The following is a 20,253-nucleotide window of genomic DNA, read 5'->3' on the forward strand; positions in this document are numbered from 1 at the left end:
ATACTTATTTATATACCTAATATATACGCATGTATAACCTTCTTGTAATTGTTCATATTTAACATACGGTAAAAAGAGTAATACCAGTGAAGTCAACATAGTTTTTCTTAGTAAACTGAACGACTAACAAAACTTTTCTTATTTATATTATTTTATTACTTTGTTAATTATTAGAACACTCTAATTACAAATTTATCATAATATATTTAGGACGGTACAATTTCCCGCTTAATACTAAGCAAAGGACATTGAGTATGACATTATTTTGATTTAAAGTAAGTTAGTTTTCTTTTTTAATTATTATTAGATTAATAAAATTAATTTATGAATAAAGAGAAAGAACAACGACAACAGATTCTTTTAAAACCAAAAATTAAAACGAAATACAATAAATATCGTTCTTCCCCAAAAAAACAGAAAAAAAATTGGACGCAGAGAGAGAGAGAGAGAGTTTAGTTTAAAGGGAGAGAGAGAGAAAGAGCGAGAGGGTTTATTTTTTCGGTGCATGAGAGGGGGAGTATAAATCTTCTTCTGATTAATCTTCGCTGCCAACGGAGCAAGGAAACAACGCCGTTTTGAAGCCGATAGTCAGATCCGAGTGAGTAAGCGGAAGGGAGAAAATGAGTGGCAAGGGAGGAGGAGGAGGAGGAGGCGGAGTCGGGAAGGGCAATAATGGAATTTCGACCATCCCGGCTGTGTGTAGGAAGATGGTCCAGAGTTTGAAGGAGATTGTTAACTGTCCTGAGACCGAGATCTACGCCGTGCTTAAAGACTGTAACATGGACCCTAACGAAGCCGTTAATCGCCTCCTCACTCAAGGTCATTCACTTTTTCTTTTTTAATTCATTAAATTTTTTTCTGTTTTCTTTATCTAAGTGCTGTTAGGTTTGCTCAAAATTTGCGATTTCACTCGGCTGTAAACTAATTAAGGGACGCTGATAATTTATAGAAGTTCACTTTAACATCTGTTTGTGTGTTTTTTCAACTATGCAGATCCTTTTCGTGAGGTGAAGAGCAAGCGAGACAAACGAAAAGAGGTGTGTGGAAAAATATGCAAAATATGTTCTTTGATGTATTTCTAATGCTTTTACTCGGTTTGAATTATTTCGGTTATGATTTTAAGTGGTAGAAGAAGATCAACTTGCTACGTGCTTGGGAGTTCTTTGCACTTGATTTGTTGCTACTTGATAAAGAACATTCTTGTTATGGGTTTATAACTTGACTTTCTTTTGTCCTTTCAGAGTAAGGATACCACGGATTCCAGGTCTCGTGGAGCTGGTAACTCAAACCGTGGTGGTAGGGGTGGTGCTGATCGATATTCTGGGCGCGCTGGTTCAGTCCAGTTTGGTTCTAGTGGTAAGAGGGCTGTGTATTGCAAATTTTGGCAGTAGGCTAGCATTTATTTAGTTGGGAGTCTTGATGAACATATCCTTATTGATATATTTTTTATCTATTCAGAGCCAGGCAGTTTGCATAGTAAACCTACTTTTAAGAAGGAGAATGGAATACATGGCTATGCTGGTCCTTCATCTTCTGCTGCTGGATTGGTGGCAAATAATTGGCGACCTCAATCCCACGGGTTTTTCCTCTTAAAATCTCATAGTGATAAATGCCTTCTGCCTTTTTTCTATTGAGAAGTTGTATAACAATGTCATGATGTTTACTATTATATTCTAAGCTAACATCGGCATTTATTTAACAGAAGTACTTACACTGAATTTGACTCCATTTTTGGTGTCTGAAGAACATAGTTTTAGATATGTGGTTTGGGAGTCTGCAAATTAATTCTGTTTGGTTATTTACTTTTATAGTTGGAGCAAATGTGATCTACTTAACATAAAAACTATCATAGAAATTTCAGCTTCTCAAATCATTTTCCTACCACAACGGACATCAGTTTTCATTGTCTCACACAAAGATATTTTAAACCCAAGCTCTTGGGAGTCAGATATGAAAGCACCATAGTCCAACTAAAGCGTAAGTAAACTTATTGGAGGATATTCCCTGCCTAACCACCCAGAAAGCCCTGAACAAGAAATGAACCAGCTCATACAGACAACACACATGCTCCCTATGCAACTAATAGAACAAAAATATTGCAGATGATGAAGTGAAATGATTCGTTTTTTATTATCTCTTTCTTTTTTGCATTTGGATTGACATATGTCTTGCAAAGCGTACCTATGTATGATTTAGGTATACAGAAAGCATCAGTTTCCTGTGGATGAAGATTTTTCTTGGGTTGTCCTAATTTATAATAATTTTCATTTATTAGGTTGTTCAATTTATTAGCTGTACCATGATGATTTCTCTTCCTCATCTGATGCAGTGATGCTGTGGCCTCAGAAAATAAAGTATTTACAGCGGTCCCAGGTGATGGGATTTCTTCATCTTCGCAGCCTTCTTCTGGAGTTCAATCTGCCTGGTTGGGTGTTCCTGGTCAAGTATCAATGGCTGATATTGTGAAGATGGGTAGGCCACAAAGCAAGGCACCACCTCTCTACAATGTTAATAATCACCATGTTGTGGAACCCCCTTCAGCAGCATCACATCATGATAGGCATTCATCACAAGATTATCCTACCAAGGTGGCAGACATAAACACTGATATAGGTGATGCCATGATCCGGCATGCTCCTCCCAATGATGAATGGCCCTCAATTGAGCAGCTGCCAAATGTGTCATCTGTCCTAGAGGCACCGGCACCCTCTGAGCTGTATACAAATCAATCTAACTTGTCCCTGGATAGTACTGATCAACAAATAAAGTCCCAGTTGGATGAGGTTCAGGAGGATGAGGATGACATTGAGGAAACTCTTAGTGCAAACCATATTGGAGCTGCCTCTGTATCTAGTAGAAATATACCTGAGGATAATTCTGGAGGGTCGACTATTTTTGATAACAACTTGTACAATAACATGAGTTCCTACCAGTCTCACAGGCATGCTTTTGAGCATGATGAAGGTTAGTGTGATGCTTACTTGATCAGTTATACTATGTGCCAATACAGTTTAACTTTTGGTTGCAAATGCATACTTTTTTGAAATTTTTTTTTTAAGTAATTAAGATTATTTCTGTGTTATTTAGTCCTTGACATGATTTTGTGGTTGGCTCCAAACTCCATGATATATGCCTACTGATTGAAGTGTTGAACTAAGACATGGAGTTGGTCATCATGGTTAATTCAATCATAAACTGTGACTACAATCAGTTGATGATAGCACTTCCATTTGATTAGTCTTTTTTTAGTTATTTTTTTGTTTGTGTTTCATTATCAAACGTGCAGTAAATGAGTTATCAATTCCAATTTTACACCTGATATATTTGGACCAACCCCCTTTGCTCCAGGGTTATGGGTTCCCCAAAATTTCTACATCTCTTTCACTTTGATTTTTGGAACTAATACCACTATGATACATATGATTTTTGTCATCATGATTACTTGCTTTTTCCATGGAGTCGACTAAAATTTACAGCTTTTCATTTCTTTTTTCTTAAATTTCAGCTGAAGATAGTTCTTCAGTGACTGCGAAGCTGCAGCAACTTAATTTACAGAATGAGGATCAAGGGCCACCACCTGAAGAGGATAACCCCTCAGTAATAATACCAGATCACCTCCAAGTGCATACTCCTGACTGCTCACACCTGAGCTTCGGAAGTTTTGGGTCTGGCATTGGTTCTACTTTTTCTGGGCCATATGCATCTAGGCCCTTGAAAAGTAACTTGGAGGAGGTATCTGAACCAGCAGATGGGTCATCAATTGCTCACACTGAGACTAGGTACGCCTTTGGCATGTCCAGAATGTACTAGTTTCTTTTATAACTTGTAATAACCTTAACTTGTTTTTATGCAGAAATCCTGAGTATTATGAAGATGAGCATCTCAGAAGCACCTCAGATGCTAATATAGTACATAGACCTAATGTGACTGCTGGGGATTATGATCATCCTTCTGTTTCACAGCCAGAGTTGTTGAAACAGGAAACCCCTGAAGTTGCCCAGGAAGACCAATATGCATTTCCTTCATCTGCGCCTGGTTATCCTTATGAAAATGCCCAGCAGTTGCATACTGCGTTTCCTCCTCAGCAAGCAAGCTCTCAGATGCAGAATCTTGCTCCATTCCCTAGCATGATGGTAATAGCAAACTCATAGTCTTCACTTTAAAAATATATGTGATGGTTGGCATAGTGAAAACAAGGAGAACTAGTTGATTCCAAAGGAACAAAGTGTTAAATAATTTTGTGGAGTCGTATTTAGGTTGATCTAGGTTTCATTTTAAAGAGAAACTTCCTGGAATCATTCGATTGGTTGGTTGAATGTCTCTTTGTATATTGTTGCAGCCATATACCAATTCACTGCCTAGTACCTTGTTGGCATCAACTGTTCAAACTGTGAGAGAGCCTGACCTTCAGTACTCGCCCTTCCCTGTGGCACAATCAATGCCAACAAAGTACAGCAACACGGCTTCTTCCATCAATGGTCCAGCCATTTCCATGCCAGAGGTGCCACCCTTGTTCTGTCTCATCCAACATCGTAAATTATAATGCATTTGAGAGTTAAATTTACTTGAATAATTTTTTTGTTATAACTTAAATTGTCTTGGTAAATTCTAGTTGCATTTAAAAATGAAGATTTAACAATTAATTTGAATAAAATTGGAGAATGGCTTACATACAAATGCTGCTTCTCATGACAGTTTTAGTATCATCTAAGAAGGTTATCTGCTTTGAGAGATATCAAGTCTTATTAAGAATAGCTATGATGTGCTCTTTTGAATGTTAATAGGGGTAATAACATGTCTGATAGCTTCAATTAATTCTCTGATTTTTCCTTTGTATTGAGGTTTGAAATAATTATTTTACTTGCTTGTTTGAAGAAAATATGATATTTGTGACAGGACACTGTCAGTAGCTGTTTTATGGGAGCCTAGTTCAAATGACTAAAATGTGGTAGAGATCTCATTATTTCTTCATTGTTCTGAATTATTTCCATGCATATTCAGGCTTTAAGAGGAAGTAGTATTTCTACACCTCAACCAAGTCCACAGACACTGCCAGGTGCTAGCACTGCTACAGGACCGGCTCTTCCGCAACACCTTGCTGTTCACGCTTTTCCCCAACCTAGTCTTCCTTTGGGGCATTTTGCGAATATGATCAGTTATCCTTTTGTTGCTCAGAGTTACACGTATATGCCATCAGCTTTTCAACAGGCATTTGCTGGTAATAGCACATACCATCAGTCTCTAGGGGCACCAGTGCTCCCACAATACAAGAATAGTGTTTCCGTCAGCAGCTTGCCTCAGTCTGCTGCTATTCCCTCTGGCTATGGGTTTGGGAGTTCAACCAACATTCCTGGAGGAAACTTTCCTCTGAATACGCCCGCTGCTCCTGCAGGCACAACAATTGGCTATGATGATATTTTAAGTTCTCAATACAAGGACAGTAATCATCTAATCTCACTTCAACAGGTAATATAATAATCTCTTTAATGACCATCATAAAACCTCATGATAAACTGGCATTTTGCTTACAACAATTTTAAATACGAGTTTTATACTAAAAGTGGATCTCATCATTGTGGTAGTGAGAGTAACAGGAACCTTTCTATATTTGATATTCTTCGGTGCACGGTAATTTTATTCTGTAGCAGCTTCTGAAAATTATTTATCCTTTGTTCCTTGGCCAGAATGATAACTCAGGGATGTGGGTTCACGGACCTGGCTCACGGACAATGTCAGGCGTACCACCTAGCACATATTACAACAGCTTCCAGGGTCAGAATCAGCAGCCTGCTGGGTTCCGGCAAAGTCAGCAGCCATCACAACATTTTGGGGCACTTGGGTACCCAAATTTTTACCACTCCCAGTCGGGAATGTCGCTGGAACATCAGCAGCAAAACCCTAGAGATGCATCATCCCTCGGTGGCTCTCAAGCTCAACCGTCAAAGCAGACCCAGCAGTTATGGCAAAACAGTTACTAATCAAAATCACCTCGTGGTTTTTCAGGGCATTGCAGTGAGTTTGAAAGTGGGCAATTAAAGGCGAATTTGTTCAATTGAAAAATAATTTAAAATATATATGGAAAATTGGTGATGGTCTGAAGAGACCTTGAGTGGCCGCTACTGCCCTGTACCATGAGGTTGTATTCTTAGTATTTATGGGTTGGTCATGTTAACTTAGGAACATTTACATGTGTGCTAATTTGGCTTAGTGGACTGCTCGTTCTTCGCCGCATCTCATCTCATCTCCTGTTCTCCCTTGTTATAGTGTAAACTTTTTTTCTACCCCCTTGTTTTTCAGACAAACAATTTTCGCCCAAAGTTTGGTAGAATGACAAACTTCCACCCTTTTAAGTAGAAAAGTCAAAATCTTTATTTAGTGAATTATGTTAGGTGGGAAAGGAAAAAAATATTTTAAGAAAATTTAAGAAACAATAATTAAAAAATATTGGAAGTATGTACATTTTTCTTATTCAGATTTTCTCATTTTTTTTCATGATTCTCTTTTCTATTTTCTTGTTCCATTTCATTCTATACAATAAATAACAATTTATCCCTTTCACTCTTTTTATACTTATTTTTCCATTAGTGTGTCTCCCATTCTATAGTTTTAATGGATATTAATTTATCTTTTTTTTCAAACACATTTTTTTAATGAATGCAAGTATCTCTCCTTTTTCGTTAATTTATTTCTTTTCAATTCAAATATATGTAAATTTAGGAGGATTGAAAGATTTTTCTAAGAAATTTAAAAAATTGAATAGTAGAGATGAACACCATAAAAAGAGAAGGATGATCAATGGAAAAGTTGTTTAGAAGAATATGATGGTTGATAGTGTTATTAAAAAATATTATAATCATTAAAAGAGAAAAATAAAAAATTATAATAATTGGAGAATAAATTGATAAATAAATAAAATTTAGTTTTCATTTTTTATAGGGGTATTTTTGTACTTCTCATAAAATTAATAAAAATAATTTGTATTAAATGATGAGGGTATTTTCATAGGATAAAATCCTAATTTATATTGAAATCAAATATAATTTATTAACAAGGATAGATGAAGGGGTCGAAAAATAAACTTTTTAAATTAAAAGGATGCATTGGCAATTCGCCATATCTTGATTGGGAAATTGAAAAAAATAGTCATTAGGCCTTCGTTCTCTTTTATTTGGTTTTTCTCTGGACGGTGGCCTATCGCGTGTGGTGTGATTGAATAAATTGACTCCTTTAAACTCCTCTCTACTGGCCAGAGTCTATCACATAATCACGTAAAGAGCGTCACGTGTCATAAAAATGGTAGCCGTTAACCAGCCAACGCCACAGTCGCAGGCGACGTTAGCAGCAGCAGTTGACAGTACAGAAGATACAACACAGTTACGCTCGCTGAGCTTGAGCGAGTACCTTTGGCGCATGTTATCAGCATCGCGCATTTTAGTGCACTTTACACATCATACTACTACTAGCTCTAAAGTGTAGATTAAACCGTCTCTTTGCTTTAATGCATTCTCTTTTCTTTCTTCAATTTTCTGTTCTAATTTTCAATATTCTTTGCTTGCTATGTAAGCATATATAAGCATATATTTCACTTGCATCGCTTTACTTGTTCATTTGCTTCTGTTGCAACTTTATTGGAACAGTTGGTGTTGACGCTGTCGTTCCGCATTCTCCGTTAAGTTTCGTCGTGATTACTGGTAAAGTAGCTCTCTGTTTTTCTTTCGCATTTTCTTCTTGTGTTCAGTTTAACATGAATATGAGTGACTCAATCTATATCGTTTATTTGTTTGATGAAATTTTTTTAGTTGTGGAGGTTGATGAGTGGAAGAAAATGTAGGAAAGTAGTGACTCAATGCTGATATTTTTCTTTGTTTATCATCCATTTACTAATTTGCTTTTTCATGGGCATAGATGGAACATAAAAGGAGTGACATGAGTGAGGATCACTCCATTTCTGATGACAATAAAATGACGCAATCTGGAACTGGAAGTCATCAGAATTATGCCAGTAGAGATGTTACCCCCTCGTGTGAACTTTGGACAGACGGGCTTCTTTGTGCTTTTGAATTTATTCCGGGTCGTAGAAGATCAATGAACTCAAAATCTAGTTCAAAGTTTCCAAGTAGACAGTTAGATGGTGACAATCTAAAAATGCAAGTTCCATCAAATGAACTAAGTGAGGCCTCTTTCTCAGGAGTGAACAGGAACAAATTATTGGAGTCATCATCCCTTACTGAATTGAGAAGCAATCAGTTTTCTCCCTTTTATGATTATAGAGATGGTCATATCCATAAAGTAGACCCATTTTATTCCGTTGAAAGATATGATGGCAGTCGTTGGGTTCCTATTGGGTGGGCTAGAATTTCCGAACTTGTTCAAAAAGTGCAAGTTGATGGTGGATGGTTTCAGCAGCAATTGGATCTAGTGGATGATGAAGGTGACATTACTGTTGCAGATATAGCTGCTCCTTATTGGGAGAACCCTGCAGGGCCCATATGGTGGTGCCATGTCGATGCAAACCACCCATCTATTCAGGCATGGCTCAATAATTCTCAGTGGTTGCACCCTGCCATCAGTTTAGCCTTGAGAGATGAGAGTCGACTGATAAGTGAACGGATGAAACACATTCTTTATGAGGTAGATAGATCGTTTTATGAGTAATGTTATTTGCACTTATAATAAAAACCAATTTGGATACCAGTGATAATGTGTCAATATGTAATTAGATGTTACTTTATTGTTAATTTAAAATCACTAAATCAAATAGTTACATGTTATTATTGGTATCCAATTTAGTATTCAATATAAGTACACATAGATTTATTGTTGTTTAATGTTGGACATGCTAATATCATAGCTAGAATTAATTTTACTGATTGTGATGCATTTATCTAAGAATAACAGATATTCGCACCTGTATGGAATTGAATATGTAGTATTAAGAAGATGCAAATTATTAGTAATTCTCAGAGTTTGGCTATGGATCCCAGCCTTGAAGATCTGCGGGTGATGAATGGGAAGTATTCTTTATTTTGTGTGCGATTTAGCCATCATATGATAAGTAACTTGGCATTTTAGTAGTGTTTGCTTGAGAGTTCTTTTTCTAATAGGAGATAAGCTGATAATGTGTTTTGGAAGGAAATGCTGTCTTCTTATTTCAGATTTTAATGGAACCTGGCTTCATTTGGTTGCTTTTTATCTTTCATTCTTTATTCAGGTTCCTGTTAGAGTTGCTGGAGGGCTTTTATTTGAACTCTTGGGTCAATCAGTTGGTGATCCAAAAGCAAATGAGGATGATATCCCCATTGTACTTCGTTCTTGGCAAGCACAAAACTTCCTTATAACTGCATTGCACATAAAAGGAAAGGTTTCAAGGAGCAACATTCTGGGTATCACTGAAGTTCAGGTTTTTCATGGTGGATTCAAATCGCTTTAGTGATCTATTGTCTATTGACAAAGCCTGATTTAATATGCATTCAATATCAAAATTTTAGTTCATTACTGGCTATATCTTTTGTGCTCTGTTTGGTTTAGGAGCTTCTTCTGGTCGGAGGTTATAATGTACCGAGAACAGTGCATGAAGTCATAGCACACCTGGTTTGCCGTCTTAGTAGATGGGATGATAGGTAATGTTATATTACATAGACCGTGGAGAATGGCAATTTTACGGACTTCTATAATTTACATCCATCTTGTCAAGTGGCAAAGTGCCAATCATAAAAATATAAGAACAAATTAAGGAAATTGCATAACTGCATCATTTCACCCAACAAAACTACAATATGGATCCCTTAATGTTCGTTGGCTAACTGATGCCCATTCCTCTTTCATGCATATGCATCTGACATTTTGTCTTCTGATAGAATATTAATTGATAAGAAAGTCTTCCATTTGCTGGCACTTGTGTGCTCAACCAATAAGGCATACCATATCAGTGCATGTGGCTTGTGCACGTCTCGTGATTGGTCGGGCACATTTGCGATGGGCATAAGAAAGACTTTCTTGACATGTTTGAAAGGTTGATTATTATTTTAAAGATAAATTTAAGCCACTGTAATTATTTTACAAAAAGAAGATAATCTAATCAATAAATTAATTTAGTTTTTATTGCAATGCTGACACAAAATGGGAATAATTATTTCTCCTCATTCATTTATATGATCACAATTTTTCCTTGTAAATGAGTGGTTTCCTCCTTTGTTATACATCAAACCATGTTTAAATGAATAAGTCAGTCTCTTGGATAAACTTTGAGTTGCATTAGTAAAAAAATCAAGCATTGGTTTTTGTATCCAAATCACTGAGCTTTTTATTAACAAATAAAAATCACTCACAAGAATTTGTATAAGACCAGCTGTTTTAGCAGATTTGAAGTGCTTGACTTAGGTTCATCCTTCTACCTTCATAATATAATGCAGGTTATTTCGCAAGAACATATTTGGGGCTGCAGATGAGATCGAGTTGAAGTTTATGGACAGGTATTTTAAAGACATATAACCATTTTTTCAAATCAAGTTCATTTTGTTGATTAACGTACTTGGCAAATAATTCTCTGCCATCAGAAGGAACCTCGAAGATATAAATCTTTTCGGTATTATTTTAAACCAGGAAATCAGAAGGCTTTCAAGACAGGTATGAATCTTTTCGGTATTATGTTCAAGTCTCTTCCTAGAATGAAGACTTGGTTGCTGCAGAACTACTATCATTTATCAACTTGAATGTATTTAATTCTTGCAACTCATGACTGCTGCCTAATTTACAAATAATGTGATCTAAATTTGCTATATACTTAACAAACTTGATTCAACATCTCCTTTATTATTGACGCATTTAAAATGATATACTTATCATTTGCTTTTGATGTGGTTGGGGCTAGTATGTGGTTTCCCTGATCACGTATAGTTTCTATTGGTAACGGAAGATGAAAGAATTTAACTATTAGAGGCCATTTGGTTCTAGAGATTGAAAGATTATTTTGATAATTTATGTTTTATTAATTACATTATCTTGTTTGATTTGTCAGTAATAAGAGATTATAAAGGATTATGATAATCTTCTATTATTAATGCTGACGTGACAGATAATTTAGGTGATAATTTGATTATTATATTCACCTTAAATATTAAAAAATTACTAAGGTAATTGTAATTTTATTATAATTATATTATTATTTATTAATTTTTTGAGATAAAAATAAATTTATTTTTAATTAATATAACAAATAATATAAAAATATTTAAAATAATTATATTCAAGGGTATTTTATTAAAATAATTTACTAGTATTCTTTTATTACCTTTAACTAAACACAATAATTATTTATATTTATCAAATTTTATTAAACATAGTAATCATTTATACTCAGTAATTTTCTAAGTAATCTATCTTCAAAATAATCTCCCTATTTTAGTAATAAAATATTACCCAAACCAAACGCCCCCTTAGATATACTTTGAAGGTTTTGCTCATGCAAATTTATACATAGATTGCTTAGAAACTGGAAAGGAAAATCATAGTTTGGAGGAAATTAGTCTTTTTAGATCTTAGATCTAGTAATGCATCTTAGATATACTTTGAAGGGCTTTTCTAGTAATTGAATTCTTGCACTTATTGCCGGGAAGTTGTAACAACTATTGAAAGTATACCAGTTATGTTCATATTGCTATCATTGCTTTTGATTAATTCCACAGTGAGTTTATCATGGATTTCCATGGCACAAGTAACTCTGTTGGCTCAATGATTCAAGTAAGATTTGCATATCTATCACTACCTGGTGGTTATGCGCACTGCTTTCCATATGTGAACTGCATTTGTAGTGTTGTTTTCTGAGAAATACCAGTCTCTAGCAATTAACTATGATATTTCACATTTCCAGATTTCTTTTAATCTAGGAGTCCAACAGAGTATGTGAATTGAAATTCTACTATTTGCCTCGGTGGAGCTTCCTTGTTTCTTTATGGTTGATTGTTCATTCGTCTATCTTGCAATTTTGCATTTCGAGACTGCAGGTTATCAGAGTTAAATGGTCACTCCACGCAAGGGAGGAAATTGTGTTTGAGCTTCATCAACATTTGAGGGGAAATGTATGTAGAAGCTTGATAGAAGGAATAAGAAAATCGACAAGGGAAATGATTGAGGAGCAAGAAGCAGTCCGTGGTCGCTTGTTTACCATTCAAGATGTTATGCAAAGCACTATGCGTGCATGGTTACAGGTTTGTGCACAAAAACTAAATCTATTCAGTAAACTCTAGTATACCAATGTTCTAAGGTCAAAAGCTCGGTTCGGGTTTTCTCAATCCAACTGATGGTGTTTGACCATTACCCAAAATGTTGGGACTTGATATGCTAACATCAGCATATCATTGAAAACCATTAGACTGTTCAACCGGACTGAACTTGCCGCCAAATTCCAGTTGATTGGCTGGTATGATCTGGTTTTCATAACCATGTGGTATTCCTTTTACCTGGATTAATTTAATCTGTTTGTCATTCAGGACAGGAGCCTTAGAGTAACTCATAACTTGACAGTTTTTGGGGGCGGTGGTGTTGTTCTCACAATCCTCACTGGGCTGTTTGGGATAAATGTGGACGGAATTCCCGGAGCAGAGAATACACCATACGCATTTGGTTTGTTTGCAGCCATTATTTTCGTCATAGGAATTGTTCTGATTGCAGTTGGATTGACTTGCCTAGGGTTGAAAAAGCCTATCACGGAGCAGCAAGTTGAAATTAGGAAGTCGGAGCTGCAAGAAGTGGTCAAGAAGTTTCAGCACGAGGCAGAGACTCATGCTCAGGTTAAAAAAAATTATCATTCCCGGAATAATTTGCCACCTACTGCTGGAGATGTTTTCTCACATAATACATTGTAATTCAGTGAAGAATATTTTTCAAAGTCTGTAGATGATTTTGTCTCAGATTGCTATGGCTCCCTACCAAAAGGAAATCTAGGTTGAATATTCAGCTTAACTTGTAGAGTTACAGTTCATAAAAAAGGTCAAAAGATGCTCTTTTATTGGTACGAAAATCCACTATTAATTTCTCGTTGTTCTTTCATTTGTTCCATGATCAATATCATGGGTGTGTCTTCCATTAATTAGGGCTAAATTCCATCTGGGCTGAATCTAAACAAAACTCAATTTAAAATTGATTGGAATATAAAAAACCTAATTCTAAATTGATGAATTAGTACTCAACTTCAATTTGAAAATAATATAACTAATAGACTCATTTATACAAACAAATTCAATATTTAAACTAAACTTGTTTATAAAGACAAACTCAATTGTTGACTCATCCTTTGTTTGTTTAAGAAAACAAATTGATATTTTAGCTTAAACTAGATTTATTCAATTGAAGCTCAAAATCAAGCTTGAATAGCTCATGTATGTCAAGTCTATAACAATTGGGAAAGTATGCTAAAACCCATTTTTAATTTCACCTATAATCACCACTGTTCACTCCGTTTGATATTCAAATCAATATAAGTTTACATGATAAAAACCATTCAAACGATTAAAAAAAGCAGCAACTCTCGGCGGGGAACTTGTGGCAGCACAAATAGCAGTATCATCCACCCATTTTTAAGAAAGCAACACTAAGACAAATCTGACGCCCTATAAACCCAGTACATTAAGTATATAAACGCTTAAAAATTACAAAAAGTAATAATAATAAAAGTCTGCTCTCTCATTTAAGAAGGGATCTTGTTATATGTTCACGAGCAGTGGCCAATGCTTGGCTTATAGTCTGCAAAAATAAGAACAAAAAACAACAAATCAAACATAAGGGTAATATAACATCCATTTCTTTTTTGCAAAAGAGAAAAGGAGGTGATTTTGGACTAACCTGCTCAGATAAAGGAGCTCCAGCATCCATACTATGACTTGCAACCTTCCCCGCAATAACATTTGCATCCGTTTCAAGAATGATACTGCCGGAATGTCAAGTAAAATCAGTAAGTCATGGATTTCAGACTTCAGTTGGTGCCTTGGTGGCTTCAAAAATATGAAAAACAATAACAAAGCATAGCGAACAAATAATTAAAAGGAAATCACAGTTGTCCCAGGCTATGCATGCAAGTTTTATTTCTAATTGTCACTCATCATTTGGCAAAGGAAATGGTACTATGTGGAATGAGAGGCTTAAGGTAAGGATGTAATCGAGCCGAACCACTCGTGAGTAGTTTGTGCCTCAGCAAATGTCAACCCAAGGTCAAGCTTGCTACTAGTTAGTCAATAAGCTCACGAGTTCAGGGTTTTAACTCAAGTATGATATCAATGAACATTTAAAAGTCTCAAATCTTCAATTACAACCCTAAAATCTTATTCATTGATTTTGAATATGAAGATGTAATTTATAAATATATAAGTTTTGAAATTCAAATATAATTTTTCAAACTGAGTTTGATTCACCCATCCCTATCTCGAGCTCGAGCTTGAACCAAAAAACTTCTCGACTTGACAAACTTGAGCTTTGTCTTAATGTCATCGAGTTGAGAACTACTCGATTACATCCCTAGCTTTAGGCTCAAAATGTGTTGTATGCTTAGTAATATTGTCAAAAAATAAGATAAAAAGATGCCTAAGAGCTAATAAATTTCACAGATTTACTCAAATATGGTACATGAAAAATAAAACATATACATTTAAGATCAAAAGTGGTAATCCCATTTAAATTAAATGGGAGTTGTTCCTTCATCTCGGAAATCTCAACCCAAAAAATTGATAGTGTGTGGATAACAATAAGTACTAATTTGTATATCATCGATAATATGTCATAATGTGATTGAATGTTAATTCAAAATCACTCAATCACATAGTAATATATTATCATTGCCACACAAATTAGTACTCGTTAGAGCACATAGTTTTATTGTAAAAAAATAATGCAAATAAATTGAATAAGATTTAATAACAAATGGCAAGTTGCATACCCGCCATCAACAATTTCATCAAGGCACAACAAAATGAGATCTAAGTTCTCAAGAGCCTCCTTCCTGTCCACATTCCCTCTGAAGCAAGGAATAATATAAGATATTATAAATGACTGAATATGAAATCTAAATGCATATAAAGAGAGATTGAACATGGCAAGTATTGTGCAAAAACCTTAGGAGAAGGCCAACTGCATCAAAAAATCCCTGAAGAACCGTGGCTAAGATCAGCTCATTTTCATCTTCACCCCCCGTTACAAAAAAGTGAAGGTCTTGAACAAACTTGTAAACAATAATGTTGTTTTCCAACATAGTTATCTCCACTGTAGAAGCAGAAATAACAACAGATTAGTAGATATAATAATTTCCAAATATTACAGAATAAACTCACATATTCCATTGTTCAACCATTCAAAGAAATGAAATATAAAGAACACCAAATCCTATGAAACTTAGAAAACAATGATCAGGAATTGAAAATTCAATAATGCAGAGACAACAAACTAATAAGTTTCTCTTCACAAGTAATACTTCAAACAGAAACAGGCTTATCTAAATACTTATGTCCACAATCCAAATGGCATCCTATGAGTATCAATCATGCAACAATCCACAAAATAAACACATAAGCTACATGGTATGTTTCTATTCTATGAATGTGAACTACAGTATGTATAATTCAGCAAACAGAAAGAAAAGGAACTCAAGATACAAGCACATTACTTCTGTTACGAGCACTGAAATCAATATACCAGGCAGGTGGAATCTGAAATATCAAAATGAAAACCCTTTACAGAAAATCAAATGCAAATAGTTTACCTTCAGTCCGAGCATTGGTCTTTTGGGTCTTAGTAAATACAGCTTTCTCAAAAGCTTCCTTTGCGGCATTGGTTGGCCAATCACCCGAGTAATACTTAACAGCTACACGTTTCCCATCAGAATCCAGGAGCAGGATATTCTTTATGGACGGACACGACTCCTAAAAGAGACATTCTATTATTTTCTATACTTTATAACTGAACGTATCATTGATATCATTTCTTTCACTTCTCATTTTCAGCCAAAAGAATTAATCACAAACAACTAGGGTTGGATCCGGGCCAGCTTGATTCGAACTGGAGCTTCAGCTCAGATCAAATCCTTCTCTGGTGACAATTTTCATCCCACCAGAGACCTTCCAACAACATCTCCAGCCAGCTCGAGCTGGTATTATGGATTCAAACCAAGCTCAAGCCATCCCATGTTCGGGCTTGGTTCGAATCCAGCCCTATAAAAACCCCAAATCTCAACCATGTCAATGCGTCCAGGACTCAAAATTTACACTTGATAATTATAGCAACAATCTCTCAAATGGTTAAGTCAAGCCAATATTGCTCTAATGTTATTCATAATTTATTCGTTAGGCTATCGATTACCGAACAAACAAGATCTATCATGTCTTAGCAAACAAAAACTTAGATCTTCCTAAAATATCCCACAAAACAGTAACCCGAAACAGAGAAAGAAACGAAAGCAACCCAGTTGACATCAGTAAACAAGCTGAGATCTGAATAACATACATCGAAGACTCTCCAACTAGATCTTATGACAGAACAAACAGACAAACAATATATTAACAATAAAATTTAACAGAGATAAGGAGTGAATAATAAGAAACCGACCATTTTCGCTGCTACGGGAACTTTGTAGTCTGAAATTAATTTGGAACTCCAAGTCTACGAAGAGTGAAATAATAAGCAAATGGCACGGACTTCAACAGTTCTACTCGGCCCGAGCAAGCAACAAAATGAGAATTAAAAAAAAAATAAATAAATAAAAATAATTTATTTGCTATTAAGGTTCTCTATTTTGATGTATTTTTGTATTCCTCTCTCTCTCTCTCTCTCTCTCTCTCTCTCTCTATATATATATATTCATTCTATCCTAGACTTTGTATTAATTTGGCTCCATTTTTCAGCTGTTTTTGTAATCTTGAGTTTAAAATTTTTGTATCCTTGAACTCGAAATTAAAGATGTTTAATTTACTAAGTTGGAGAGTTTAAAAAAAATTGATAAAAATAATTATTTTTATTAATATATATTAAAATAATATTATTTTAATTAATTTTTTGATTTGACTCTATTTAAATTAATCTAAATTTAAACTCAATTTAATTTCAATCAAATTATAATCTTTGACATATTGAGTTCGACTTTGTGGTGGTTGGTCCGTGGGCCAAACCATCCATTGCGTAAAATATAAGAGGAAAATACTTTGTGTGGGAGCACAGACAAGACAGCAGAAGGCAGCCGGGACGCAGACACGTATATGTGTGGCTTTGTAACGCTTGCATCGTCACTTTTTTAGCTCTTCATGCACCCCATGACTCGGTTGCTCCAACCCCACCTCCTTTCTCTTTCTAAAACTCGGGTAGACTCTCTCACTCTCTAGCTCTGGAACTCTTCTGTGAAATAATTTGGTTATGATTTTATTTTATTTTTATTTATTATTTTTCAGGTGTCATTTGATTCAATATTTCGAACCCTCTTTTGGCGTCATGGACGGTACTTTGTGTTTTACCCTCGTTTCATTTTTGCCTTTTTTTAATGGTTGTTAACTAAATTCATGTCTGCTCAGTACCCTTTTGTTCTTTGTTGTTTTTGGTTTTTTGTTTATAAAATGTTCAATTTTATTTGGTTGGCTTGTTTGTTTATTATTCTTTAAATAGGATTGATGCTCTGAAACTCAACATTAGGCTCGGATGATAATGTTTTGAGCTTGATGAGTTTTGAGATTAAATTTGAATTAAAACTTTTGAGGTGAAGTGGAACCTTGGAAGTCTGAAATTTTTTATGTGGAGTAGAGGACTTATCATGTTTTAGGAAAATGGGGTCATGTTTTTTCACTTCACTTTTTTCTGCATTTTCCCAATGCGTTCAGTTCAGTGTTTACACTTTTTTTTCTCTTTCTTGGTGTTTCACTTGAGAATTTTATTATGGGAAGATATATATTTGCATTTACATACAGCTATAGTCGAGTAGCTGAAATAGCAGGAGTTTGTGTGAGATTTTTACCAAATGAAAACAAACTATATGGATTTAGAACCTTCTGCACTAGTGAAGGTGCGTGATGACTTTTCAACATTTTGCAAGGTGATTGCAATACTGCACATAACTTATTTAACTTTCGAAATCTTTCAATAGCTTGTGGTTGGAATAATCAAGATGACAAGTCTTGTTTCATTTAGCACTTTTTATTAAAATGAAAGGTTTTTAAATTGAAGGGGAAAAAAAAAACAGTAAGACCATGGAGTTTCAACTGATTTGAAGGTTGTATGTGTTGGTGTGCTTGTATATATTTATAACTTTATCTTGTTAAATGCAGAACTATTGGCCAATGCGGGTTCTGGATATTTTATGGAATAGATAATTATGTAATTAGGATTTGAATAATGAAGCATGCAGCTTATGTTGAAAGCTTACATGAATGAAGAGGACCGATGCTTGTCTGACAGGCTGCTAGCGTATTGCTTAGTGGAATTCTTTTTTAACATTTTCTGATTTTAGGGTTTTTCATAATAGTTTTGTGGTACTAGCATGCATTTATAAAAACAAGTTATTTGTATCTTCTAATAGGATTTTTTCTGGTAATGCTAGACTTAACAACGAAAAAGTGTGTGCCATGCAATGCAAAGGATATGCGGCCCATGGCTGAAGAAAGTGCGCATCATCTTCTGCCTAAGGTAGGCTATTTAAATTTTCTTCTGGTTTATCATTTCTTTGGATATATTTCTCATAACTATTAAACATTGTTTAGGTAGATGGTTGGAATTTGGTGAAAGAAGATGGTATTTTAAAGCTGAACCGGTCATGGAAAGTGAAGAGCTTTGCCAAAGGGTTAGAATTCTTTAAGCATGTTGCAGATGTTGCTGAAGCAGAAGGTAATTTTACTCCATGTTTAAGACTCAGTTTAATCTTAAATGTATATCCAAGAGACTGATGATGTCTTATCATTTGCATATAATTTTTCTCTTTCACATGGATAAGCATCAATATTGTGTCAATGCAGGTCATCATCAGTCACTTGGATGATGTCTATCGTTTTTGTATAATTTTTCTCTTTCACATGGATAAGCATCAATATTGTGTCAATGCAGGTCATCATCCTGATCTTCATCTTGTTGGATGGAATAATGTTAAAATTGAGATATGGACCCATGCAGTTGGTAAGATCTGTAATTTTGTTGAAGTTTACGGTCATTGCAGATAAATTTTCTTGACATACTGATATATGTGCACAGGTGGACTGACAGAAAATGACTTCATACTTGCTGCTAAGATCAACAAGCTTGATCTGCACCACCTTCTGAGGAAAAAGGTTTCTGCTTGAGAGGCTGACATACTGATATATTGTGCCAGCTTTCAAGACTTTCATGAAGAAAATCCCATTATAATGGTTTCTACTACTTTTTTTCTGTTTTTGAATAATGTGCTGACATACTAAAGGTTTCTACTTTTTTTTTTTTTTTCTGTTTTTGAATCATGTTTCTGCTGAATAACATGATAATGGTTTAAGTAGCTTTATGCTTTATGTTTCAGCATCTTGATTGCTTTTCTCATAAAGAATTCTCCCTCATTTAACCAGAAGATTCTCCTGGGTTAGTAACATAAGGCTTCAATCGGGCAGAGCTTAAGCTTCTTGTTGTTCAGTTTGATGAGCATGCAAACTTGCAGCTTGAATTGAGTATAATACGAATAAACCTTTAAAATATTACAATCTTACACTTATACATTTAAAATTCTCGCTAATTTTGAATATAAAAGGATAATACAGAAATATTTAAGATAATCAAGTTTAATTTAAATTAATTGAGTCTAACTTGAATAAGTCATTTCTATTTCAAGTTTGAACTAGGGTTAAAATCCTTTCAATTTGGTTAACTTGAGCTTTGTCTAAAAGTAATTGAGCCAAATTATAAATGATTCAACTTAGTTCGATGGCACCTCTAAAAATATACGTAAGAAACAAGTTATTGGCTCGACTAGAACACTTGATTTGCTTTCTAATCCCATGTTTATTATTTTGCTTTAAATCTGCAGATTCCATCTTCGTTTTTTTTTTTTTTAAATACTTATTTACCTGACCAAATTTTGACACAAGATCACTTGCTTAATAGAATGCACCCCGCATAGTTCGTATAAGGTTCAATTTCAAGGCAAGCCCTTCATCTTCTGGGGTGGAAGGCGACGACCTTTTAAATTTGTGGTGAAAATGCTTGTTATGGTCCAAATAAAAATACCAGAGCATCTGCAATGCTCGTGGCCATGGCCAACTTCCCTAACGAAAA

The 20,253-nt window shown here is 34.9% G+C and overlaps 4 protein-coding genes across 4 annotated transcripts; 3 read left to right on the forward strand and 1 right to left on the reverse strand.

Moving 5' to 3' along the window:
• The first annotated feature begins 396 nt into the window (after positions 1–396).
• LOC123193064 (GBF-interacting protein 1-like) lies at positions 397–6,231 on the forward strand. The gene is made up of 10 exons (XM_044605849.1): positions 397–819; positions 994–1,037; positions 1,242–1,356; positions 1,459–1,579; positions 2,330–2,964; positions 3,506–3,779; positions 3,854–4,133; positions 4,340–4,501; positions 5,002–5,466; positions 5,685–6,231. The coding sequence occupies exons 1-10, from the start codon at positions 621–623 to the stop codon at positions 5,976–5,978; spliced, it is 2,589 nt and encodes an 862-aa protein (XP_044461784.1). The 5' UTR covers positions 397–620; the 3' UTR covers positions 5,979–6,231.
• An 888-nt stretch (positions 6,232–7,119) lies between these two features.
• LOC123192689 (zinc transport protein ZntB-like) lies at positions 7,120–13,018 on the forward strand. The gene is made up of 8 exons (XM_044605332.1): positions 7,120–7,691; positions 7,906–8,631; positions 9,212–9,400; positions 9,529–9,620; positions 10,413–10,472; positions 10,557–10,626; positions 12,003–12,206; positions 12,489–13,018. The coding sequence occupies exons 2-8, from the start codon at positions 7,906–7,908 to the stop codon at positions 12,861–12,863; spliced, it is 1,716 nt and encodes a 571-aa protein (XP_044461267.1). The 5' UTR covers positions 7,120–7,691; the 3' UTR covers positions 12,864–13,018.
• Positions 13,019–13,405: 387 nt separating this feature from the next.
• Positions 13,406–16,739, reverse strand: LOC123192691 (coatomer subunit zeta-1-like). The gene is made up of 6 exons (XM_044605335.1): positions 16,588–16,739; positions 15,746–15,905; positions 15,102–15,249; positions 14,927–15,004; positions 13,840–13,924; positions 13,406–13,740 (listed from the first exon to the last, which is right to left on the reverse strand). The coding sequence occupies exons 1-6, from the start codon at positions 16,588–16,590 to the stop codon at positions 13,681–13,683; spliced, it is 534 nt and encodes a 177-aa protein (XP_044461270.1). The 5' UTR covers positions 16,591–16,739; the 3' UTR covers positions 13,406–13,680.
• A 452-nt stretch (positions 16,740–17,191) lies between these two features.
• On the forward strand, positions 17,192–19,503 carry LOC123192692 (pterin-4-alpha-carbinolamine dehydratase 2, mitochondrial-like). Its single transcript, XM_044605336.1, has 6 exons — positions 17,192–17,336; positions 17,424–17,470; positions 18,563–18,648; positions 18,723–18,846; positions 19,063–19,131; positions 19,207–19,503. Exons 2-6 carry the CDS (start codon positions 17,464–17,466, stop codon positions 19,293–19,295), a joined length of 375 nt encoding a protein of 124 aa, XP_044461271.1. The 5' UTR covers positions 17,192–17,336; positions 17,424–17,463; the 3' UTR covers positions 19,296–19,503.
• Positions 19,504–20,253: the final 750 nt, after the last annotated feature.

Source organism: Mangifera indica, chromosome 12, assembly GCF_011075055.1.
Source record: "Mangifera indica cultivar Alphonso chromosome 12, CATAS_Mindica_2.1, whole genome shotgun sequence".
Classification (NCBI taxonomy): domain Eukaryota; kingdom Viridiplantae; phylum Streptophyta; class Magnoliopsida; order Sapindales; family Anacardiaceae; genus Mangifera; species Mangifera indica.